The 24,695-nt window shown below is 44.4% G+C and overlaps 1 protein-coding gene across 3 annotated transcripts in view; it reads right to left on the bottom strand.

The window, feature by feature from the left end:
- Positions 1-24,695, bottom strand: part of MTMR12 (myotubularin related protein 12) — a gene marked incomplete at its 5' end in the record, with an annotated part of 63,839 nt that overhangs the window by 25,315 nt on the left and 13,829 nt on the right. For all 3 annotated transcript variants that reach the window (XM_082652502.1, XM_082652504.1, XM_082652503.1), the window contains 6 exons: positions 1,011-1,140; positions 5,420-5,513; positions 6,812-6,942; positions 7,789-7,861; positions 9,201-9,343; positions 12,182-12,242. In XM_082652502.1, coding sequence (XP_082508628.1) covers positions 1,011-1,140; positions 5,420-5,513; positions 6,812-6,942; positions 7,789-7,861; positions 9,201-9,343; positions 12,182-12,242 — 632 coding nt within the window. The remainder of the gene's footprint in view (positions 1-1,010; positions 1,141-5,419; positions 5,514-6,811; positions 6,943-7,788; positions 7,862-9,200; positions 9,344-12,181; positions 12,243-24,695) is intronic.

Raw genomic sequence — 24,695 nt, forward strand, 5'->3', positions numbered from 1 at the left:
AAGCCACTGCAATGAGAAGCCTGCGCACCGTGACAAAGAGTGGCCCCCGCTCACCGCAACTAGAGGGGGCCCGTGCGTAGCAACGAGGACCCAATGCGGCCAAAAATAAATAAATAAATTTACATTAAAAAAATGTTTATTGAATGAATAAATAAAACGCTTGATAAAAGGAAAGCAAATATGATATAAATTCAGAAATGCCTCTAAAAGTTATACATTTAGAATACAGATATAATAATGGGAAGGAAAAGACAAATTCACTTCTGAATGTTTTAAGGGATACTTTAAGGGTTTCTTAAAAAAGCACAGTATCAATGTGGAGAAAGTGGAACCCTCATAACGTTGCTGACGGGAGTGTAAAAATGGTTCAGTGGCTATGGAAAACAGTCTGACAGTTCCTCAAAAGGTTAAACGCAGAGTTACTATATGACCCACCAATTCCACCCCTAGGAATATACCCAAGAGAACTGAAAATACATGTCCACATGAAACCTTGTATACTAATGTTTGTAGCAGCATATTCATAGTAGCCAAAACGCGAAAAGAAGCCAGTGTCCATCAACTGATGAATGGATAAATAAAATATGGTATACCCATATCCTGGGATATTATTCAGCAGTAATAAAACAATGAAATCCTGATACATGCTAAACATGGCTGAGCCTTGACAACATTATGTTAAGTGAACAAAGCCAGGCACAAAGACCACGTATTATATGGTTCCATTTATGTGAAATGCCAAGAATGGGCAAATCTATAGAGACAGAAAGTAGTTAGTGGCTGTCTAGGGCTGGGGCAGTGGGGAGCGGGGGAATGGGGAGTGACTACTAAGGGGTAAGGGGTTATTTGGGGGATGACGAAGATATTCTAAAATTGACCGCAGTGATGGTTGCACAACCCTGTGTATGTGCTAAAAAACACTGCACACTTCAAACAGGTGAATTGTATGGCATGTGAATTAAATCTCAACAAAGCTGTTCAAAAAGCAAAGCACAACACTGAGAGCTTACCTTTCACAGACTTTATAGCCTTCATTGACACTCACTGCTTTGTACTTCATGTTGCCTTTGGTCCGCTCCAGCTCCCAACACCAGTCCTGAAGTGTGTCAAACATTACGGCATGGTTCTTGGGATCAGTAGCTAACAAAACAAATTGAGAAAGACAGTAAAATCTTGTCGGGAAGCCCTGGTATTTTAATGGTGTGAAAGTGGCTCCTCGGGCCCCAACTTCCTCCACTAAGCCCACTTTTATCCCCACAGAATGAACTCACTGCTTCATCCTAACCTTGTTCCTTTTTTCTGTCATTCAACCAAAATTATGAGTGAGGCTCTGTCTTTTGTGCTGGGCGAAAGCAGCTGTTCTTGTTCCATTCCGTGCAAAAGTAATTTATAGCTCCATTTTCAGTCATCTGACCATGAGATAATTTATATAACATAAAAAGATCCTGTGCAGCACTAAAAGACAGGCTTGGCACAAATGCTAAAATAATAAAATATTTTTAGCCCTACCAATGTGTGCATAAGATGGCAAACTCATTTGAACAGCATGCCAGATTGCTGAGTGTGAAGCCTCCTTCAGTGTGAAGATGCACTGCCCAAAGAGGCGTTTTCAGTGTGACACCTGGTTTCTGAGGGCTAGAAACAAATCAGACAGCTATGGTGAAGGTCAGGGCCTGCAAGCCAAGGGCCACATCACAGTGACGGGGACTTCTGTCCCTAACCTTGCCGCTACCTGCTAGGAGGAAGTGCCCAGTAGCACTACTCTTGCAGCCCAGCAGGTGTGTCCTTGGTCCTCTCCCAAGCCACAGAACAGCTTGATGGGGGTGACGGGTGCCAAACACGCTTGGGTATTTTTTTTTTGTGTGTGTGGTACGCGGGCCTCTCAGCGTTGTGGCCTCTCCGGTTGCGGAGCACAGGCTCCGGACGCGCAGGCTCAGCGGCCATGGCTCATGGGCCCAGCCGCTCCGCGGCATGTGGGATCCTCCCGGACCGGGGCACGAACCCGTGTCCCCTGCAGCGGCAGACGGACTCTCAACCACTGCGCCACCAGGGAAGCCCAACCCCTGGGTATTTACACAAATCAGTTCATTCAAACCTGTGCACATCTTAAAAAAACAAGCCTTGGGACCTCCCTGGTGGTCCAGTGGTAAAGAATCCACTTTCCAATGCAGGGGACATGGGTTTGATACCTGGTCGGGAAACTAAGATCCCACATGCCACAGGGCAACTAAGCCTGCGCGCCACAACTACTGAGCTCGCACGCCTCAACGAGAGAGGCCACGTGCCACAAACTACAAAGCCCACACGCTCTGGAGCCTGCGTGCCACAACTAGAGAGAGAAAACCTGCGTGCCACAACTAGAGAGAAGCCCGTGTGCCGCAATGAAGACCCGACACAGCCAAAAAAATAAACAAATTTTTAAAATAAACAAAAATATCAAAAAAAAAATCAAGCCTTCCTGGAAAAACAAAGTGTTTAATAAAACTCCCACCTAATCCTTTTAATACAAACAGATCATAGTACAAAGGATGATAAGACAAATAATGATTAAAAAACAACAGTTAAGGGGCTTCCCTGGTGGCGCAGTGGTTGAGAGTCCGCCTGCCGATGCAGGGGACACGGGTTCGTGCCCCAGTCCGGGAAGATCCCACGTGCCGCGGAGCGGCTGGGCCCGTGAGCCATGGCCACTGAGCCTGTGCGTCTGGAGCCTGTGCTCCGCAACCGGAGAGGCCACAACAGTGAGAGGCCCGCGTACCACAGAACAACAACAACAACAACAACAGTTAAGCTTACATAGCACTTAGTACACCAGGCACTATCCTGAGCATATTACATATAATAACTCAATCCTCACAACCCTACAGGGTAGGTAATATTATTTCCTCCATTTTACAGATATGGCACAGAATGGCCAATTAACTTGCACAAGGTCACAGAGCTAGGCAATGGCAGAAATGCAATTCAAACCCAGGCAGCAGTAAATTTCCATAAAGTAATAAATGCAAATATTAATAAATTCCCCCATGGACATAAGTAGTAACAATACTCCTAGGACCTTTTAGCCAAAGTACATTTGTGAATTATTAAACCTGAGTAAAATGAAAGATGTTCAGACTGGCACCCACCTCTAGAAACCCCTACTCAATCAAAAAGCAAATTGATCAACTCGCATCTATCAGTTATAACCTTTACTCATCAAAAAAAATGGAGGGTGGAAGGAGAAAAGAAGTCTAGAATTCAGATAGAATAGAAGATGCTATATATCCTGGGCTTTCTGGCACAAAAAGCCACCACAAGGTACTGAGCTCAGTAGTTGTGGCGCGCGGGCTTAGTTGCCCCGCAGCATGTGGGATCTTACTGCCAGGGTCAGCCAAGGTAAGGGTTTCGGCACACAGATCAACACATGCTGGGAAGCCGAGAAACCGTCCTGTGCTGGGTCCAGACCAAGCATCAGGATATAAGGAAGTGGCAGAATTCCTAAAAATACAGTATGATTTTCAAATGTAGACCCAATAAATGTTTATGTAAATTATAGCAATCAACAAAGAAGTCATATTTTGTGTATCTCATATTGTAACAAGCTGTTGTCAGCCAGCACCCAGCTAATCAGCACTTATACATACGGCTACAGTGAAAAGACCATTCACAAAGATGAACTTACTGAATTAAGGAACAAATTTTGTGTTGGCCTGAGAGTAGTGCTAAGTATATTTTACGTCAGTGGAGCTCTCTGAGCGTAATCTGTCCTGAGTAAGCAGTTACACTCTCAATTAACCCTCATTTAATGACTGCGCCTGTGTGCCATGCATTTAACAATTTGTAATTTTCACAACACTTCAAGGGAAGCATTAACAACACTATTTTTTGAAATGAGAAAACAGAGGCCCAAGAGTTAAGTGCCATCCCCAGGATCACACAGCTACTAGGCAGCTGGACGAGGATTTGAACTCAGGTGGGACAGACCTGGAAATTCACACCTTTTCTACTAGACCACCATAGTCCCCCAAATGCAAGCTACTCTCTCAGATATCTGCATCTCTGCACACGCCAGTCCTGCTGCCTCAAATACTCCTGTCTGCCTACCGGCCACTCCACATCCTTCACCAGCAGTTCAGGACCAGCCTTCGCCCTCTGACAGCCCTCCCTCCCCCAGCGTGGTCGTTCCCTCCCACCACAGGACACATCACTCTGTTTGACTTAAAGCTCTTAGAGGGCAGGGATTTAGTCCTGTTCATATCCCCAGGGTGTGTGACCCACAGCAAGCGTTCGATAAACATTTACCAAATGAGCAGTTAGTGACAAAGCTACTCTGCATTCCAGAAAGCATGATACATGCAGTTAAACTAACACGCCACCTCCCCGATGAAAGGCACATGGCACTCAGGATCAGTAAACATCAACTTCACGTTAAGAGTAATGGGCAGATAGGAAGGTAATGCACAACATGATAAATATAATTAACACTGTTGTACGTTATACACAAAAGCTTTTAGAGTAAATCCTAAGAGTTCTCATCACAAGGAAAAAAATTTTTTCTATTTCTTTAATATTATATTTATATGAGATGATGGATGTTCACTAAACTTACTGTGGCCATCATTTCAAGATGTATGTGAATGGAATTATTATGCTGTACACCTTACACTTATACAGTAATGTGTCAATTATATCTCAATAAAACGGGAAGAAAAAATAAAAATACTGTTAATAATTTGGAATTAAAAAAAAAGAGGAATGGACAGAGCAAGTGGACAGATGGAGGAGGAGAGATCCAGAGAAGGAAGAAGACAGACATCTGTGGAAACACTGTACAAAGCTAGGCATTATTAATAGCTAATTCAGATGACCACAGTTTCTTACTTAAAAGACTGCTCTCTTTTTCAGGGAATCGAATGGAAAACATTTGGAATTTTAAGTTTTCTAACCAAACTACTTTTCTGATGTGCTCTCTTAGGTACAACTGTTCCATTCCCCATCCCCCAAACATTTGCTATAAGGCATGTTCTGGTTGTTTAAAAACTTTCTAGAATGCAAGACATTTTTTAGGGTCTCATGAAATGAAACCAAGTGTATTAAAGTGAAAAACAGAATCCAGGGGCAGACAGAGTGATTTTAAACTTGTCTCAGTTTTGCTTCTCTATAGCCTCACATTCCCAATCATAATATATTGATTTTCTTTCATAAGCAACAAACAAATAATCCCTCACAAAAAGCAAACAAACCTAAAAGATAAGTTAAAGAAACAAAGGTCACAGGAAAGAAATAGAAACCTTTTTTTAAAAGAAATCTGAATGACTCACCCAAGCAAGAGGCGACCCACTGCTAGAGAAGAGGGGAACAAAACCCATGGATGGGTTTTATCCCAGAAGTTGCAGGTAGGAACTGGAAGGGGCCTGTCTACCTGCGGATGAAAGCTTACCTGTGTGGTTTTGTGCTGCAGTCGCGTAGGAAAACAGAAACAATCGTTTCAGCAGTTTAGGGGCCTGGGTATGATGGATTATGCCACTGACAATCTGGAAAAGAACCAAGCGATGGATACAGTCATGCTTTTGGCAGATAAACACTGAGAGACAAGATCCAAGTTGTCTAGGTCTCCGTAATGCTAATGGGCTCCGATGAGCAGCATGCTAACTAACTCTCATTGAGGTCTGTATCTGTGATGTGATCTCTTGAAATAATGCCAAGTAAACAGAACGCTAACCATTTTGTCAGGTTTTCAAGAGCTTTGAGTTTCTAGGGCAATTTTTAAAACACAGTCTAATTTCTCAAAAACAAAGCACTAAAAAAACTTAAGTCCCATTTTCAGATACTCCAAAAATCTGACATGTCAAAGATATATAGCTGACCAGATAATAACCAAGATGCTTAGCTATTCTGTTCTACTTGTTGTGGCCTTAAGGATCTTCTTCTAGAAGATAAGGCAATCAATCCCTCATGCTTTTTGTTTGAAGTTCCAAACAAAAGTATGTTCGGATAGATGACTAAAATCATCATTCAAAATAAAGTTTCTGGCTTCTCAGGGAATTTCCAAGTCTACACCACTCTTTTTCCTGCTCAGAACAGATACTGGAGTCATGTTTATTACTCTAACTGATCTACCACACTACCTGAAAGAAAACTAAGAGTATACCTGAAAAGAAGGTTTAACTCACTGCAGCCAAAGACAACAGATAAACTGGTCTCTCCCTAGATTTCCCCCTGATGTATCTACCATGACAGTGGCAAGTCTGAGACCTTCAATACCTTAAGAGAAATCTTGGAAGCTACAATAACCATTGTGACCAGTTTGCCCAGTTACACGTCTCAATTTGCTGCAGCAACCTGATTAAGTAAGGGACCAAAAGCACAGGCTCATTTGGTGACTCACTTTGCCCATGACCGTGTACCTCCCCCTCCTTCCACACGTAACCACGACCTCCCAGATGTCCACTCCTTCATGCCGGGAGCTGGGGGTCACTGCTGCTGCCTTCTGGAAAGGCTGTCAGAGGTGGGGAAAGGGGGTTGCTTCTAGCTGCTCCATCCTCCCCTTCCCCTGACGGCCTTCTGATCCTGGTTTACCACCTCCCACCCTCTGCAGGCTCTGGGAATGAACACATTATGAACTGAAGGATTAAACGCAGCCATGTGCCAAGATAATATAGTCCTGCTCTACCAAATTCTGTCTCAATTCTAATCAAAGCACATGCGAGTATAACCAATGTCAACTTTACAGAATGAAAGGCTCCCCTCAACCTTCGTGCAATGGAAGCAAGAACTGAAGTGGGGAAAACCTGATGGGAAATAAAACCTAAAAACACATGCGACTAGTTACCCTTTTGACTTCCTCTTCTTTTGTGTACCTCAGACAAAAGTGGAATACCCGGAGGTCTTTGCAGTGGATGATGAGTTTCTCAGGGTATTTCTTCAGCTGTCCAAAGAGAGTCTTTTTTTTCTCATCAAACACTACACATCAACAATGAAATCAAGAAGGGAAATCATGTTATAAGACAACAATTAAATGCTAAAGAAACAAGGTAGACTATTAACTTCCAAGGGCGCCTCTCAAAAGTGAGAGGAAAGGCACCAGCTTCTAAGTAACTGTCAGCAGGGCCCAGTCCCATCCAGCAGGGGCCCTGTTCTCTGGAACAGCCAGGGTTCCTCACTCCTCCCCAGGAAGCACAGACCCAAATGGACTGGCCACTGTTGGCAGAACTGACTCCTGCAGAAAACCCAGCTCTGAAAGCTGAGATTACGAAAGATGGGAGATCACTAGGGATCTGCTTTTGGGACAGTCAACTCCCAGGTTTATAGCTAGGGCCCTTCCTGACACCCTCCTCCCTTTCCCAGAGTTTGCACCACACAGCACCTCTTGGTGCTGGGAACACCATAAATGGCTACTGAATGATTTCTGACAAAGCCCTGACTACAAAAACAGAGAAGTGGAGCCCAGAGAGGCTTTGTTTAGTCAGAAGAAAAGACACCCGAGTGTGGTATGACAGACCTTTATCAGGTGAGCCTTTAAAGTGAGATCTGCACAGCTAACATTGACATATGATCAATATCTATCATGTAATAGCACGGTGGAGTATTAGAAAGAACAGGTTCCATGTTCAAGTCCAAGCTCCTCCAGCTAAGCGACCCCAAATAAGCCACTTCGCATCTCAATTTTATCATCCATAAAACTGATTTAAATAAGATAAATATGAAGAAATTTCAGTAAACTATAAAGGACCAAAAAAAAAAAAAAAACTCATCATTAACAGCTATACTTTCAAAGGCTGGCAACACCCCAGGGGAAAACATACTCACCTCCATAAATCTGATCAACACAGTGGAGGGTAATGTCATTTTCTCCTATAACCTTATTCTTAAACTGCGTTTCCTAAAAAATTCAAAAGGAAACAACTGTGATTCCTTGCTATGCACTGTGACATTTACAGGTAAAGCAAATCACCATCCTCCACGTGCATATAAAGAAAAATGGGGAGTGGGTGGGGGAAATGGATGAAGGTGGTCAAAAGGTACAAATTCAATTATAAAACAAGTCCTGGAGATGTAATGTACAGCATGGTGACTAGAGTTAATAATACTGCATTGTACATTTGAAAGTTGCTAAGAGGGTAGATCTTAAAAGTTCTCATCACAAGAAAAAAATTGTTTAACTATGTGATGTGATGGATGTTAACTAAACATATTGCGATGATCATTTCACAATATTTACATACACCAAATTCATCACGTTGTACATCTTAAACTAATACAACGTTAAATGTCAATTATATCTCAGTAAAGCTAGAAAAAATAAATGAAAAGGTATACATCCTACACAAACAAACAGGGAAATGTAGTCACATCCCTAGGAAAGGGACGATGGAGTGAAGTGTGTGAGAAATGCTGCGCAACACTTGTCTTCAAACCCAGGCAGGACATGCCATTGCCAGCTGCTCCCAGGCCAACCCACAGGCCGCATGCACAACACCCTGAGAGATGCTGGCAGGTGGTGCATAGGTTCAGATTTCTCCACACAAATGTAGACAGGTGAGTGACAGAGCTACGAGAAGGCAGGAAGAAAACCCCATGAGATTCAAGCTCTGTAAATGCTGCCTCTGTACAGGACTAGGAACCAGGCTGCTACAGCAACAGCTGCACAGAAGCCCACGTTGTCAGGTGGCAGGGTGCTGGCGTGGCCGGGCCAGCCGGTTCCCATTACCACCAGCGCACCCTGAGGGGTGCGGGTGTTCCCTCCTCACTCCACTGCTCACTCTTCCTAAGGAGGACAAGTCTTACAAGCACAGAGCAAACACGAAGTAAACCCAAACTCAGTGCTGCATTCAGCACCAGTGTCACAACTGAATTCAGTTCCTAAATTTGAGGAAGAGTCCAGTATAGAGAAAACATGGGGAACTAGTATATTTGGGGAGATGTGATTCCCATGAGTGAGAGGTACTGTGCTGAAATACAGAAGAAAATTAAAAGCTGACGGCGTCAACCTACGAGGTCAAACGCAAGCCAGCGTGACGTGAGGCACTGGTGGGAAACTGCAGGGTGGTCCTCCGCCGAAAGGAGATCCCAAAGGAGAGAGAGCAGACTAGTGGTGAGAAAGATTCTGGCCTTTGTGTTTACATGCGTTAGGGGTGAGTTATTGAGAAGCTGGGAGAAAAGACAATGGGGCCACCAATGCAGTGCTCCCACAAACTCAACCAAGTGCAGCTCACACATACATCATTATCCAATGCAGATTCGTCATCGCCCAAGAAAGCAATCTTGAAGTCTGTGCAGACAAGCCTCCCATAGATTCCACGCTGACAGGAGTCTTCCTGGACACACTTCAGTACTGTGCTGGCTTCACAGAGCAGCTGTTCACCTGATCAAAACCAAAACAAGTCCTCCTTAGAGTCCTCAGGCAACATGCAGAACGCAAACAGTACAAGCTTCCCGGCTCTATTCCTGTAAGACAGACACACACTACAACACAGCACACGGGAGCTGCAAAACCTAGGGGAGAGGATGAAGCAGAGTGGGGACTGCAGAGAAGTGAAATCACAATGACTCAGATACACTTCTACATGGGGCACTTCTCTATCTTCTCACTGTGAATAATGGACGTGTCCAAACAGGTAGAAATGATCTCGGCTACACTTACAAACTCAGATCTTAGTGCTTTCATCACCTGGACCCAAGCAGAAGTTCTGGAGAAGCGGTACCCAAGTGAGCAAAGCCAGAAGGGCTGGCCAGTGAGCTCTGGCACGTAGCTCTGGAGCCCCCCTTCCTGTGAGGGTGGGCCATTCCTCACCCCGGAACTGCGGAAAGAGGGCGGGTGCCTCCCTGGCCCGGGGCCCTAAGGCAGCTTCCTCAGGCACAGAGGGTGCAGCACGACTGCACTCATTCTGGCTCCACGGACAAGGATGGGAGGAAAAGGGAGGTCAGAGGTTTATGGGAAAAAAACCTGTTTCCTCTCTTTCTTAGTTGAGAGTATTTCCTCTCAGTGTGTCACCTTTCCTGCTCTATCTGCAGACGCCCAGCAGCATGAGAGCTGTATTTCCTGGTGATAGAGAGTACTTCTCACTATAGTCAAAAAGATGAGGATTTAGGGATAGGCAGGAAGTGGAGAGGCTCATGAGGGCTGGATGCCTGCGTAAGGGCAGGAAAAAAAGACGGATACAGGGGAAATGAAAAACTAAGTGTAAAATTTAAAAAAAAAAAAAAGAAGACTAAGTGTAAATACTTTGTGACAAGAAGGAAAAAGGAATTTTCTTCTCATCCAACAGGTAACCATCTTCTCCTTAGAATCTCCCTCTGGATACTTCCTTCAATGTCTTTAAATTTACCATTTGGCTCAAAATTGATTTATTCTAACTTTGAATATGAAAACAAAGAAGAATTCCAGACACTGAGATTATCAGGGGACACATATTATATTTAACCTTGTTTTTTTTCTCTCTTCCAAGGGGTTAATTACAATGGAAATACAAGAAGATGGCTCTGTCACCAGGTCAGCCTCTATAGAGACCACCGGGCTTGAAGAAAACAGTGAAGTCAGGGCCTCATTAGGGTTTAAAATAGTCCCAGAAAAAGTGCTTCAGCTGAATCCGAGGTAGAAGACACGTGAGCAAGGCTTCCTGTGCTTTCAACTCCTGGTGTAAAACAACTTTAATGGTGAGCCTCTCCCAAGACCAGGCAAGCCATATGGGTCCATGGTCAGGCAATGGAGACCAGAAGTTGGCACACAGGGGCTAAAACGACATCCAGGAGATGATCTGCAAGCATGGCGACCTGCACCACACTTGTCAGTTTGTACGTTCAAAGTCTCAGGTCATGGGAGGCACGAGCTGGAAAAGATCACAGTCTAGTCTAGGAAACCCGGGCTGCACACCTAGAAGAGGCCGTCAGGAATCCAGGGGAATGGAGAATGTACATAACACTAAGCTAAAGACAAAAGTAAATTTCAGAATCTACAATATAACCCAAGAAGAGGAAATACAATAGGATATATGGATTGAGGTTTAGGCCATTATTATAGGGAAAAGCCTTTGAAACTTAAAAACATTTTTTTAAAAAGTCAGAGATTCTGATATGTTTACCAAATAAGGTGGATCAGTCAGAAACTTGTACATATTCATATCCTCTCAATAAAATGGAATAAAATTAAAAGAACCAGAATGAGGACTCAATTGTTTTGGGAAATGTATCTAAAAATACTTATGAAAAAAGCTATTTGGGACTGGAAAAAAGAAAGTAGCAAAACAATCGAACGCACAACTCACTGGATAGCCCCATATATGGAGGCTACACCACCAAGAAGTTTGTTTCTGAATTCAGAAATGATTAAAACTTGGCTTAAGCTACAGAGTCACTCTCCTCCATCAGAAAGAGAGAAAGAGAGAGAGAGAGAAAGAGAGAGGGAAGAGAGAGAGAGAGGGAAGAGAGAGAGAGAGGGAAGAGAGAGAGAAAGAGAGAAAGAGAAAGAAAGAAAGAAAGAAAGAAAGAAAGAAAGAAAGAAAGAAAGAAAGAAAGAAAGAAAGAAAGAAAGAAAGAAAGAAAGAAGGAAGGAAGGAAGGAAAGAAAGAAAGAAAGAAAGAAAGAAAGAAAGAAAGAAAGAAAGAAAGAAAGAAGGAAAGAAAGAAAGAAAGAAAGAAAGAAAGGAAGAAAGAGAGAGAGAGAGAAAGAAAGAAAGAAAGAAAGAGAGAGAGAAAGAAAGAAAGAAAGAAAGGAAGGAAGGAAGGAAGGAGGGAGGGAGGGAGGGAGAAAGGAAGGAAGGAATCCAACCAATCCAGGCTCCTTGGTGATGACCGAAGAGCAAAGCCCTGGCAGCCCCAGCGTTTGATTAAACCCCAGCAGGGGTTGGGTGTAGGGATCTGCAGGGGACCAGGATCTTCCTGACAGGGGACCAGAATACTGGATGGGGCCAAGTAAGGCACCCTGGAAAAAGACCTCATTTGCTTACAAAAGAGGTGAGAATTTCCCATGTTTATTTTCATCAGCTATGGGGAAGGGGAAACAAAAATTCTTTGTAGCTGTTGGAATACTCAGTCCCAGGTGCGCAGTTACTGAACTAAAGACATTGATATTTTTGTCCAACTCATTACTGTCACACACTGTCTAGATGAAAACAAAGGAGTTTATATATAGTGCTACTAGGGATGACACAATTTATCACTGGCTTTGAATTGCACATGAGGTAAGATGCTAAGATGACTGTTACCTGGCAACAAGTGAAGAGTTACTTCCTTCTCTGTTAGTTCCTTTTCATTTGTGTGAATTTCCTAAAAGAGAAGAGAAAGGGGTAATATTTTTGTTTATTTAAGGGCTCAAAATGAATAACATAAAGCCACACTTTCATAATACACACTAGAACATCATATTCACTCAGGAGCTTTTTGTTTATGTGAAAAGCTAAGTTTTGTTTTGTTTTTTAATTGAAGTATAGTTGATTTTTACAGTGTTAAGTTTTTTTTTTAAGTATTTTTAACTAAAGGAAGTCAGAAAATTTCAACAAGTTGGTTCAATGTATTACACTAATTATTTAGAATTGACAACTATCAGTTGTCCCAAGTGGAGGGACAGGGATGGGCACTCCCCATATAAAGGAACAAAAGTCACAGAGCAAAGGAAAGCAGCTTAAGCAGAGTCAGAAAGAGAATAGAAGACAGTCCACAGAATGATTCCCCTCTTTCTCCAGTGAGAATCAAGGATCGAAAACAAAAGAAGATTGTTGTGTGCTTTTGAGAGAAAATGAACCTGCGTAAAGGGCTTGAAGGTAAGAACAGGAAACTACTGGACTGGCCAAAAGGTTTGTTCGGTTTTTTTCTAGAAGATGGCTCTAGTAGCACTTAGTTGTCTTTAACTTCATTTGAAATAATTCTGCTAGATTGTATGTGACAGCTGTCATATCAGCGTGCATTTAAAGAGACTTACCAAAATTGGTGAATTTTTGTGTAGCCATTTTAATATTGAAGATGGAAGAAAAAAGCAACATTTTCAGCATATTATGCTTTATTATTTCAAGAAAGGTAAAAATGCAACTGAAATGCAAAAAAAGATTTGTGCAGTGTATGGAGAAGGTGCTGTGACTGATCAAACGTGTCAAAAGTGGTTTGTGAAGTTTCGTGCTGGAAATTTCTTGCTGGACGATGCTCCATGGTCAGGTAGACCAGTTGAAGTTGACAGCGATCCAATTAAGACATTAATTGAAAACAATCAATGTTATACCACGCGGGAGATAGCCAACATACTCAAAATACCCAAATCAAGCGTTGAAAATCATTTGCACCAGCTTGGTTATGTTAATCACTTTGATTGTGTGGGTTCCACGTAAGTTAAGCGGAAAAATACCTTCTTGACCGTATTTCTGCATGCGATTCTCTACTTAAATGTAACGAAAATGTTCTGTTTTTAAAACAAATTGTGACGGGCGATGAAAAGTGGATACTGTACAATAATGTGGAACTGAAGAGATCGTGGGGTAAGCAAAATGAACCACCACCAACCACACCAAAGGCTGGTCTTCAACCAAAGAAGGTGATGTTGGGACTTCCCTGGTGGTGCAGTGGTTAAGAATCCGCCTGCCAATGCAGGGTACACGGGTTCCAGCCTTGGTCCGGGAAGATCCCACAGGCCGCAGAGCAACTAAGCCCGTGCGTCACAACTACTGAGCCTGTGCTCTATGAGCCCGCGCACCTAGACCCTGTGCTCCACAACAAGAGAAGCCACCGCAGTGAGAAGCCCGCGCACCGCAACAAAGAGTAGCCCCCGCTCACCGCAACTAGAGAAAGCCCGCACGCAGCAATGAAGACCCAATGCAGCCAAAAATAAAAATAATAATAGTAATTTAAAAAAACAACAAAGAAGGTGATGTGTATATGGTGGAACTGGAAGGGAGTCCTTTATGATGAGCTCCTTCTGGAAAACCAAACAATTAATTCCAACAAGTACTGCTCCCAGTTAGATCAACTGAAAGCAGCACTTGATGAAAAGCGTCCAGAATTACTCAACAGAAAACACATCATCTTCCATCAGGATAACGCAAGACTGCATGTTTCTTTGATGACCAGGCAAAAACTGTTACAGCTTGGCTGGGAAGTTCTGATTCATCTGCCATATTCACCAGACACTGCACCTTCGAATGTCCACTTATTTTGGTCTTTATAAAATTCTCTTAGTGGAAAAAATTTCAATTCCCTGGAAGACTGTAAAAGGCAACTGGAACAGTTCTTTGCTCAAAAAGATAAAAGGTTTTGGGAAGATGGAATTATGAAGTTGCCTGAAAAATGGCAGAAGGTAGTGGAACAAAGGGTGAATATGTTATTCAATAAAGTTCTTTGTGAAAATGAAAAATAAGTCTTTTAGTTTTACTTAAAAACCAAAGGCACTTTTTGGCCAACCCAATATGAATGTATCAAGTCAATAGTGAGCCATCTACTCTGCAGCATACCAGGGCTCAGTAAAGGAGGCCGGGAACATATTTCCTCATTCTAAGTTACCTAAAACCATACGGCAGTGCAATGGGATGCAATCACTTCTAATAAGGAATCAAGGCCAGGTTCTGTGTCACTGTTTCTCAATAAAAATATCTTCAAATGCTTCTATGCTGGGTTCAGTGTTTATCAGATATTCAAAGATAATTAGCAATGCTTAATGAATTAATGGACCAAAACAACAATCATAAATGGCTGTTAACTTTAAGACGTTCAACAGGGGTTACATCTTTATGTAGATTTTCGTTACTTTCATAAACAAATTTATCCCCATACTAGAATATTCATGTTATACATTCTTCTGTTAGCACCTATAATATTATTTTTTAAGTACCCATGTGCATGCTTATCTCCCGCTCTAGGACAGTGTTTCTTCAACTAGGGCTTGTATCTATTAGTGGGTTGTAAATCAATTTCGTGGGTCAAAATCAAATTTTTCCATAATGAGAATAAAAAATATCATAAAGTAAAACACTGGAAAAAGAATGACTGTTAACGTAACAAAAAGAGAGGCATGTTGGGCCCCCTCATCAACCTACCACACCATCTATGAAGAATTCTTGCCAAAATATCTGATCTCAATCTGCTTGAGCTGCTATATCAACCTACCAATTTACAGGTTGAATACCGGGACAGAGAAACATGTTAAATGACACCATGGGGATGCAACCAATCAAATCCTGACTGTGGGAAATTCTACAACACACAACCAGCTCTGTGAACAAATAAAAATGGAATATTTTTGGTCTGTTTTGGGTAGAAGTGTCTGGTTGGCATGAGTTTTCTGAATTTGTTGATTCAGACTGAAGCAGGGCACTAGAAGAAACCTGGGTACGTCTGAGGCAGGGAGAGCCCAGACAGCCCGTCCTGAGGCTGAGGAACAAGAGCAAAGTCACGGTGTCTTCACAGAACCTGCTTTGCGTGTGGTCTGTTTTGGAGACGACTGTGATTTCCACCCCAGGAGATGCCAATAAATCAAGCCTCTCTGAGGCAGAGTTCTCAAAGCTGTGCAGCGTCAGGTCATCTGGGGAGCCTGCAGACACTCAGGCCCCAACACAAGCCCGAGGAATCAGAGTGCGGGGGATGCAGCTCAGCCTCAGGTTTTGTAGAAGCTCCCCAGATGACCCTGATGCATTGCTCTAGGTTACACGAGAGGGACTGTTTTTGCATATGTAAATGCTATGAGTGTTTTGGTAACTTAGAAATTCTCATTGAGAGTTTTCATCATCTGTCATTGACAAAGAACTGAATTAAAGCACAAGTATTTTTGACAGGTTTATCATCTTTCTCTGAGGAAAGCAAAGCTATTCATTAAATTCAATCAGCTGTTAGAAAACTCTAGCAATCATCTTTAGCGCTTGGAACTGAAGCCAGCACGGAGAAGACTACCCTATTGTTACGTCCGAGGAAGTATCATCTTCCGATAATAAAGATGTTATACTACCCCAAACTACCTACATACATCAATTCTTGAAATGGTTAGTGATATTCTTTGTTTACATTCCATAAACAAGACAATTAGGAGACATCTTTTAGAACTCTGTCCTACCCCAAACGCCCCTTCCGCAGACAACTGTCCCCTGTGCCCCACCTCCAGGAGAGAGTCACCGCCTCCCCATTACCTGCGTGGGCTGACAGACAGCAGTACCAGCAAATGGCTAATCGTTTTATCTCCCCATTAATTTGGCTGAAGGGCCAAGAGAAGCTAATCAAACTGGCTGCTTCAACTACAGACCTGCAGATTTGGCCACAAATATGGAGCCACAGAGAAAGCTGTTCTGCAAAGAATGAGACACGTGAAGAAGATACGTGGAGATAAAAGCCCAACCCAGACACACAAGCAGTCACAGCCTGGACTCCATGGCTTTCCAGGCTCTAGCGAGGCCCACCCTCGCCTCTGGCCCACAGTTCCATGAACCACACCTGTATCTTTATAAATGGATCCCCTCGTTAGCAAAAACTACCTACAGTGGTTCTGCTGATTGTCACCAACGGCATCAACTTAGACCAACTGCACTAACAACTGAAAAACCACAGATGACAGAAACACGTCATGCAGCATGTCAACGTGCAATATATCCGGGGCCGCAGGATTAGGAATCAATGTCAGAGCCACCAATCTCACGAGTAAGACTGGCAGGGGAGAAGGGAAGCGGGAGCTGCACTGCCTGCTTCGTGAGCCTGAGTATTCGCGCCCAGGAAGGAGGCAGGGTCCCTGGTGGCCTTCCCTCACTAGAAATGGCAAAGGAAGACTCCCACAGACCTGCTCTCCATTCTAAAACACTGTCACAACATGGCATGTTCTCAAAGGGATGAAAATGAATCCACCAGAAGCATTTCCTGGGAGAAAAAAAGGAAATGACTGGAGACATTTTCCCCACTCACCCTCGTCTTTGTAAAACGCCCCAGAAGCTTAGTACACATTTTTCATTTTAAAAGTAGGGACTCCTCTTCTCTAGAATAATGTTAAATACGTTCTGATGTTGGCAACAAGCTGCTGACCAAAAATTGATCTGTGAAAAGGGAAAACCCACCAAGCAGCTAAGTCATGGAGGAGTCACATATCTCATGAAGCATGTGGGAATTTCAACACTGGCTAGGGGGACAGAAAAACCACCAAGATTCCTAACAGTGCTCGACTTCCTACTAAAGCTGCCACTATTCATCAGACTTCCTTCAGCTGCAGAGAGGGAAAGGAGAGGGCAGAATAATGCAGTAAGATATACACCGCTGCTGACAAGCCAGCCTCCAAAAATAATCTAACCATCCAGTGCATGTGAGCCCCTGCCTCGAATGCCATGAAACAGATCACAAGACTTTACTTATCCGAAACACAGATCGTGCAGCAACCTCATCTATTTGGAACACTGCTGAAAATCACAAAGTGAAAAAGACTTCTGAGCAGTAAAGACAGGTGTGTCCAAGTTTGTGCACAGCAATCAAAGGCCTCCCCAAGCTGTCAGTCCCAGCTTCCACTTCGACCAGCTGCTTTTAACTATAATGATAAGAGCCAGCATTTATTAAGCTCTATGATGTGCCAGGTGAGTATACTTCATTAGTACCTCATTAATCCTCACAACAACTCTAGGACTGGCGTTATCTCCATTTTACAGGTGAAGAAACTTAGGCTTAAAGAGGTTCAAGAACTTCCCTTTTATAGGAAAATAAGTCACTAACCAAGGGTTCGGCCCAAGCCCCGACTAACTCCAGAGCCCACATTCCTCGCTGCTGTGTCCTAGTTCCAATAAACATGGTCTCCAGTTTCCTACCACAAAAGAAAAAAAGTCATCACAGCCATTGCGTATAACAGAAAACCAGTCTCCTGTTACAAAACTGATTAGAACAAATCAGAAAAATTCCCTTAAGAAAACTGTACTCCACTGTACAAGGATTTGCCTCATACAGGACAAAAGCATGTGAAAGCTAACACCAGCTACACTCCTAAGAATCTGCTGAGAAGCTGCAAAGCAGCCTGGTCGTTTCCATTCCACTGGTTCTCAAAAACTAGTTTCTTACCAAGTTCACATTCAGAATGCGCACATCTCGAAAGTGTGATGGACCTACGGCCCCTCAGCAAAGGCACAAAAAGGGAAGGGCCCTGCCAGATGATCACTGACTTTGAGAAGAATGGAGCGGGGGTCTCTACAATGAAGCTCTCGTAGGCCAAAATGCTTATAAATGTTCACATCAACCCTTCACTGCTTACAAGGGCTCTGAGTCAAAAACTGAAGTTGTTATTCTCGGTTTAATTTTATCCAGCCAGAAGGGCAAATTCCAAGAGGCAACATAACATCCCTAAAGGTTCCAAAACACAATTTCCTTCTATCACATCTGGCACCAAGTGCTAAAAAGACATAACACAAACATTTTATTTCCTCCAAGTCGCTCCACTGGTCTAAAATGGACACTTAACACTCTGTTTTCTCCGCTAAAACAGAAAATCTGAGGGGAGAAATTCATTTGCATCTACATATTAGGTGGGAATCCATGTGTATCTTAGAACAAAATTTCCCTTTTTTTAAAGCAGAGAGTTGTATTTTTAACACAGCCTAGTACTGACAATTTAAGTTTTGTCTTTCCCCTGGCTTCTCCAAACTTCTCTCTGTGCATGTACTGAAAACAAATAATACAGACTTGAGACCACAGTCCAAACCCAGCTCTGGTACCTACAGACATGAACTTGGGCTTGCCATTTAACCTGAGCTTTGGTTTCCTCCTGTGTGAGTGGAAACAATACCACCTCAGTATGAGGATATGAAGAGAAACAGGTGTAAACACCTGGCATACATATTCAGTAAATGGGAGTTGTTACAATTGTTGGACCCAGCAGAATCTATGCTTCTTGATTCCTTTCTTTTTTCTCCTCCTTTCTTTTGATGACTAAGCAAAGAATTCCAACATACTACTTAAGAGTTGCAATGATTCAAGACTCTGAGTACAATAATTTCTGCTTCTCTCTCAATCCTGTTTCCCACATGAAACTAAATTGACACCACTCAGGAGGCTTCTCAATTCTTTTTTTTTTATTGTGGATCAGAAGCTCCTGCAATTCACAACATCCAGGTTGGTCCTAATTCCATTAGACTTGGACTGCACAGTAATACCTGAAGTCGTAGAAAAAGAAACGGCACTTTTCTGTTAATAGGATTTGTTTTCTACAATGACTTAGGTCCTGTCCTTTGCTGTCTTTTCTTCTGCAATAGAAAGTACTTTGAACCCACTATAAGACCAAAACAGTAGGGCTTCCCTGGTGGCGCAGTGGTTGAGAGTCCGCCTGCTGATGCAGGGGACACGGGTTCGTGCCCCGGTCCGGGAAGATCCCACATGTCGCGGAGGGGCTGGGCCCGTGAGCCATGGCCACTGGGCCTGCGCGTCCGGAGCCTGTGCTCCGCAATGGGAGAGGCCACAACAACAGTGAGAGGCCCGCGTAACGCAAAAAAAAAAAAAAAAAAAAAAAAAAGACCAAAAGAGTAAACTAATGGCTTTCTTAAGAGAACACCGCATCTGAGGAAGGGACTGCTCAGGCATGCCGACAAAAGGTAAGCTTTCCCGACTGCTGAATTTATTCAAAGTAGATTAAGCTGGGAATTCCCTGACGGTCCAGTGGTTAAGACTCAGAGCTTTCACTGCCATAGGCCTGGGTTCAATCCCTGGTCAGGGAGCTAAGATCCCACAAGCTGCGGGGCGTGGCCAGAAAAACAACCAAACAAAGTAGATTACGCTACTGAAAGATGGCAACAAATTGTGAATAAAAACCTATACAAGCACTTGCGCACTGGAAGAAAGGAGCCATGCTGCAGGCAATCATCACTAATATCTAACCTGTCTCTGGTTAACACTTCAAAACAAGTATAAATGTTCACTATCAATTCTTACAAGATAATCAACTCAGGAAAAAAAATAAGCACCATCGCCACTACCATCAACCATCCTCCACTCCCCAAATCAAAACATACACCAGTCCTGAGAAGAGAAATAACCTAGAGGACTCCAGTAAGTCAGGGTATGCAAAGAGGAATCATAAAGAAACCCTCCCCTCAAAAAATGTGAATTTTTTCCTTTACTTTGGGAAGCGACCTGTATGGGTGGTAGAGAGAAGGTAGGGAGCACAGAATGGAGAGTACTCATCAGCTATGTCCCACAGTTCCTTTGCCTCCGTATTTTTACAGTAGCTTTTTGAACTCCACAAGAAAAACACAGAAAGAACAAATACGGAGATAATATTTCAAAGTTTTTGTTGTTGATCCGGGGAGAACGAGCATAGTTGAATGGAGAAGAGGGGAAAGGGTTAACAGTAAGGTACAGCCCACGTCTGGATGCACTGAATCTGGACATGGATCTTTTTTTTTTTTTTTTTTTTGCGGTACGCGGACCTCTCACTATTGTGGCCTCTCCCGTTGCGGAGCACAGGCTCCGGAGACGCACGCTCAGCGGCCATGGCTCACGGGCCCAGCCGCTCCGCGGCATGTGGGATCTTCCTGGACCGGGGCACGAACCCGCGTCCCCTGCATCGGCAGGCGGACTCTCAACCACTGCGCCACCAGGGAAGCCCTGGACATGGATCTTAAAGTGGGTTACAGGACATGATGAGATTCCCACGTGCATGTCCTACTCCTGACCATGCTGAGTTCTCAATGTGTATAAGCTGTTGTCTTCATGGGCAAATTTACTGGATGAGTGATTAAACGCTGTCCAACCTGACCTTTACAATTGGATGAGTAAATACAATCTCTTCGTCCGCCTGCCGATGCAGGGGACATGGGTTCGCGCCCCGGTCCGGGAAGACCCCACATGCCGCAGAGCGGCTGGGCCCGTGAGCCATGGCCACTGAGCCTGCGCGTTCGGAGCCTGTGCTCCGCAGCGGGAGAGGCCACGGCAGTGAGAGGCCCGCGTACCACAAAAAATAAATAAATAAATACAATCTCTTCCTTACTGACATCACAGATGACTACATCATGACTCAGGGGTCGCTTACAGACTGCAGAAATCACAAGTGTCCACGCTATGAATGCCAAAGTGGCTACTTTCAAGGGCCAACGCGTACTGAGGCTGAGAGGTGAATAATGATGACACATTTCTAGAGCCTTTGGGGCAGGCATCGTTGAAAGGGCTTTATACTTATCAACTCAGTTAATTCTCACAGCAAGCCTTGGAGTAGGGCTCTTATAGCCACTGTTACCTCCAACTCTGCAGACAAAGCAGACACCCGGCTAGAATGTGGTGGAAGCAGAGGTCAAACCTGGTAGCTGGCTCAGCCTGTGTTCTTACATGATGCCACACTACCTCTTCTGTGGAACAAAAAAAAAAAGGAAAACAGGACAGAAAGATCAGTGAATGTATCTGCTATACCCACCTGAAACCAGGTCAAAGCAAGCATCAATAAAAGAGCCCAGGGAAAGCCTAAAATTGTTTTGGAGAGGCAAACAGAGGCTGAAAGGACAGAAGCAAAAAAACAAAATACATGTACCCCCCAGGAGTAATGGCCGCTACGTGGGAAAGAACTCGGGGGCTTCCTCAACACCAGCTGAGAGTTCACCTCCTATGACTCACTCCACTGGGTCCTCCAAGGCCTTAGTCTCTTGGGTGTCACCCCAACCAACCCGCGAGAGTTCAGCAGGAATCTTCGATGTACCACACTCCAGGGAAGGCTCCAACCGCAAATAACACTGCTATGTACAGTCTGGGCTACCCGGTGCTTCCCCCTTCAAGAGCATGTCATCCTAAGAGCCTCCCTTACACCTCCTTCTCCTTCACCCTCAGTACCCAGTCCTTCACCACCAAATCCAATCAGTAAGACCCATTACATATGCCCACAACCCATGCTCCTCTCTCACCTCCACAGCACCACCCTGGTCCAAGCTACCATCATCTCCCACCCGGACCACTGCAACAGCTTTGCACCTGCTCGACCTGCATCTGCCTCTTTCTTATGCATTCTCCACCTAAAGTGGCAGTGCTCCTTTCACAGCACGGTCTGCTCTGGATTACTGGTGGCAGGAGGGCAACAACCTGATAAAGCCTGCAAGGAGGCCCTGCACAGCCTGGTCCCCACCTCCTTGTCCGCCCTGCTCTCCCACCAACCTCCTCCTCAGTCTGCATGTTGGCCACACTGGTCTTCCTTCAGCCTCTCGTACCTGCCAAGCCCCTTCCTATCTGAAGTCCAGGTTCCTTCTGCTTGGAATGCTTCTCCTTTCCCTCCTTGCCCTGTGAATTTTAAGTATCCATTGGACCTCAGGACAAGGGTCATTTCCTCTGGGGAGCCCTCTCTGTTTCCACGTTCTTACAGCCCTGTGTATCTCTCCCTCCTAGCACTTGTCATAACTGCAATTTCACATTTATTTATGTAATTATTTAAGTCTATCTCCCCACCAATCTATAAACTCTTTGAGGGCAGGTCCTCTGTCTGGTTTTTTGCTTGCCATATTGTCCCAGAATCCAATACAGGCCTTGCAAACAGTAAGTGCTCAGAAGATTTCGTTGAGTAATTTAATTAATAATGGCTTTAGGTAATGAGAGGTTTTTAAAAACACTCCAGCAGGAACCAGAGAGACACATGGGAGGGAAATTAAGAGACAATATCTAGGCTTGGGCTTTGACGTGGGTGGCATCACCAAATGCTCTCATCATACTGTAAAGAACATTCCATTAAAGGCTGTCATGTACGTGGTATTAATCCAGAAAGACTAGAAGTCATGAAGCCTGTCCAGTAAGAACTGCAGGAGAGCAGGTGCCGTGGATGGGCCTGGCATCATCCCAGGATCTCCCAGGAAATTCAACCAGCATCCAGGGACAGCTGCCTCTGCACCAGCCCTGTTCTCTGGAGCAGCGGGAGCTTCTGAAACTGTCACCTGGTTTCGGGGAAGGGCCCGGAGTCCCCCTTAACCCTTTGCTCCTTCTATCCCACTACCCTTCAACTCTGATCCTCCCTGCCCAGCTGCCTCATCAGCAAATGGTCACAACTGTACTTCCAGAGCTGTGACACGTGGGACAAAAGTCCTTACTGACCCCAATTAAGTATCATGCTCAATGTGTAAGAAAAGAGGGCTAGAAAAGTACAGTTCTTTAACAATCAAGCAGAACGGGTTCCACTAGTTATGCTGACAGACTTTTCCCTGCAAGAGGCCTGAAAAGGAACTCATTTGAAAATGATGCAAATTTTCAACAACTGGGGCGTTAAACACCATCCCTGTGGTTTGTGCAGCGCCTCTTGCTACTCCATCTGAGTGTGGACAAAGCTTGCTATTATGGCACAAAAGAACAGCAGAGACGGCTGGCACTGGTCAAAGAACGTCCAAGTCTTCAAAACTAGGGTATCTCAGTGGCCTGAATTCAGTTAGAACAGCGGCATGAACATAAGTGGAGGGTAGTTCTGCCAGAGTGCGAGGATCAAGGTTGGGGTTTGGGGGTTAATTCCTATTTCAACATTTACCCCAATGCTATGGCTACTTTTTTATGTTTGTTTCTTTTAGCTTAAAAAGAAGATAAAGGGCATGAACAGCAAGTCTTCCAGTTTCCGCACATTTTACCCCACAGGTCAAAAGGACCTACGTCTGTTCCTGCTGCCGCGGTGAGTATCAACAATTCCCAGGACACGCAGCTGCCACTGCCCTCACATCTAAGAAACTCGCCCCGTGCGGAGTCAGGAGCACTCTTATTCTGGCCACGTCTGTGCCAGACGAGACGTGAGAACTGCCACCCATTCTCCAGCAAGCCTGTGGCCCAAAGGAGACACACCCACTGCGACCCACCTCATACAGGTGGCCCAGCAATTACGAGGTGTCCATCTGATCTCCTCTCAGAACTACGTCTCTGAGAAGGCGTGGCCCAAAGCACAGGGTTCCCGTGAGCCTGTGCAGCGAAACCAGTGAGTCAACACTCGAGCTGTATGTCTGGTTACTCAGGGGTGCAAGATGACCCACTGCCAATAGATACCAATTCATTTCAACAGCTCCTGAGTAACCTACCTACCAAATGCCCGGTGTAGAAAGATGAAGAACTGACTTCTGCCCTTAAGATGTTCAGACAGACAAAAAAATAATAACTGGAAAACTGGGTATTCAGTGCAATAAACATTAGACACCTGCAGAAGGTTATCTCTACGCATCATCTCACTTAATCCTTACAACTCTTAACTGCCGTTACTGTTCCCATTTTAGAGATGGGGAAAATGAGGTTGACCAAGGTTAAGTGAAGCGAGACTTGAGCCTGGGTTTGCCTGTCTAGAGCCATGCCCTTCACTACAATAAGCCTGCTCCTGTCCGCCGACCACATCCTCCCCAAGGACACCGTTTCCTCTCCCCGGCCTTTCAGACACTCTTTCACTGACCGAACTGTCATTTCTCAGGCACCTGCTGTACCAGCACAGCAAAAGCAGATGTGAACACAAGGCACAGCCCTGACCTCCTCAGAGTACATGGGAGTCTGACCACAGCACAAGCAACAGTAATGACTCGTGTACGCTGCTACGCTGTGCAGGAGGCCACAACAGCAACACAGCAGACACACCTAACCGCATTCGGAGCGGGTCAGCAAAGACTGCTACCCTCAGGAAGTGTCATTTAGAGCCCTGAAAATCAGCAGAAATGCGTCTGGGCCAAACGACCGACACTCTGGCTGGCTGCTCTTCCTCATCTCCTTTCTGGGCAGGGTCCACAGGACCTCTGTTCCTTGGGGCAGCTCTCCCACAACATATGCTGACAACCCTCCTCCCTTCAAATGTATCTTTACTCCAGATCTCTCTTC

The sequence above is a fragment of the Grampus griseus genome (assembly GCF_964374135.1).
Source record: "Grampus griseus genome assembly, chromosome: 3".
Lineage (NCBI taxonomy): Eukaryota > Metazoa > Chordata > Mammalia > Artiodactyla > Delphinidae > Grampus > Grampus griseus.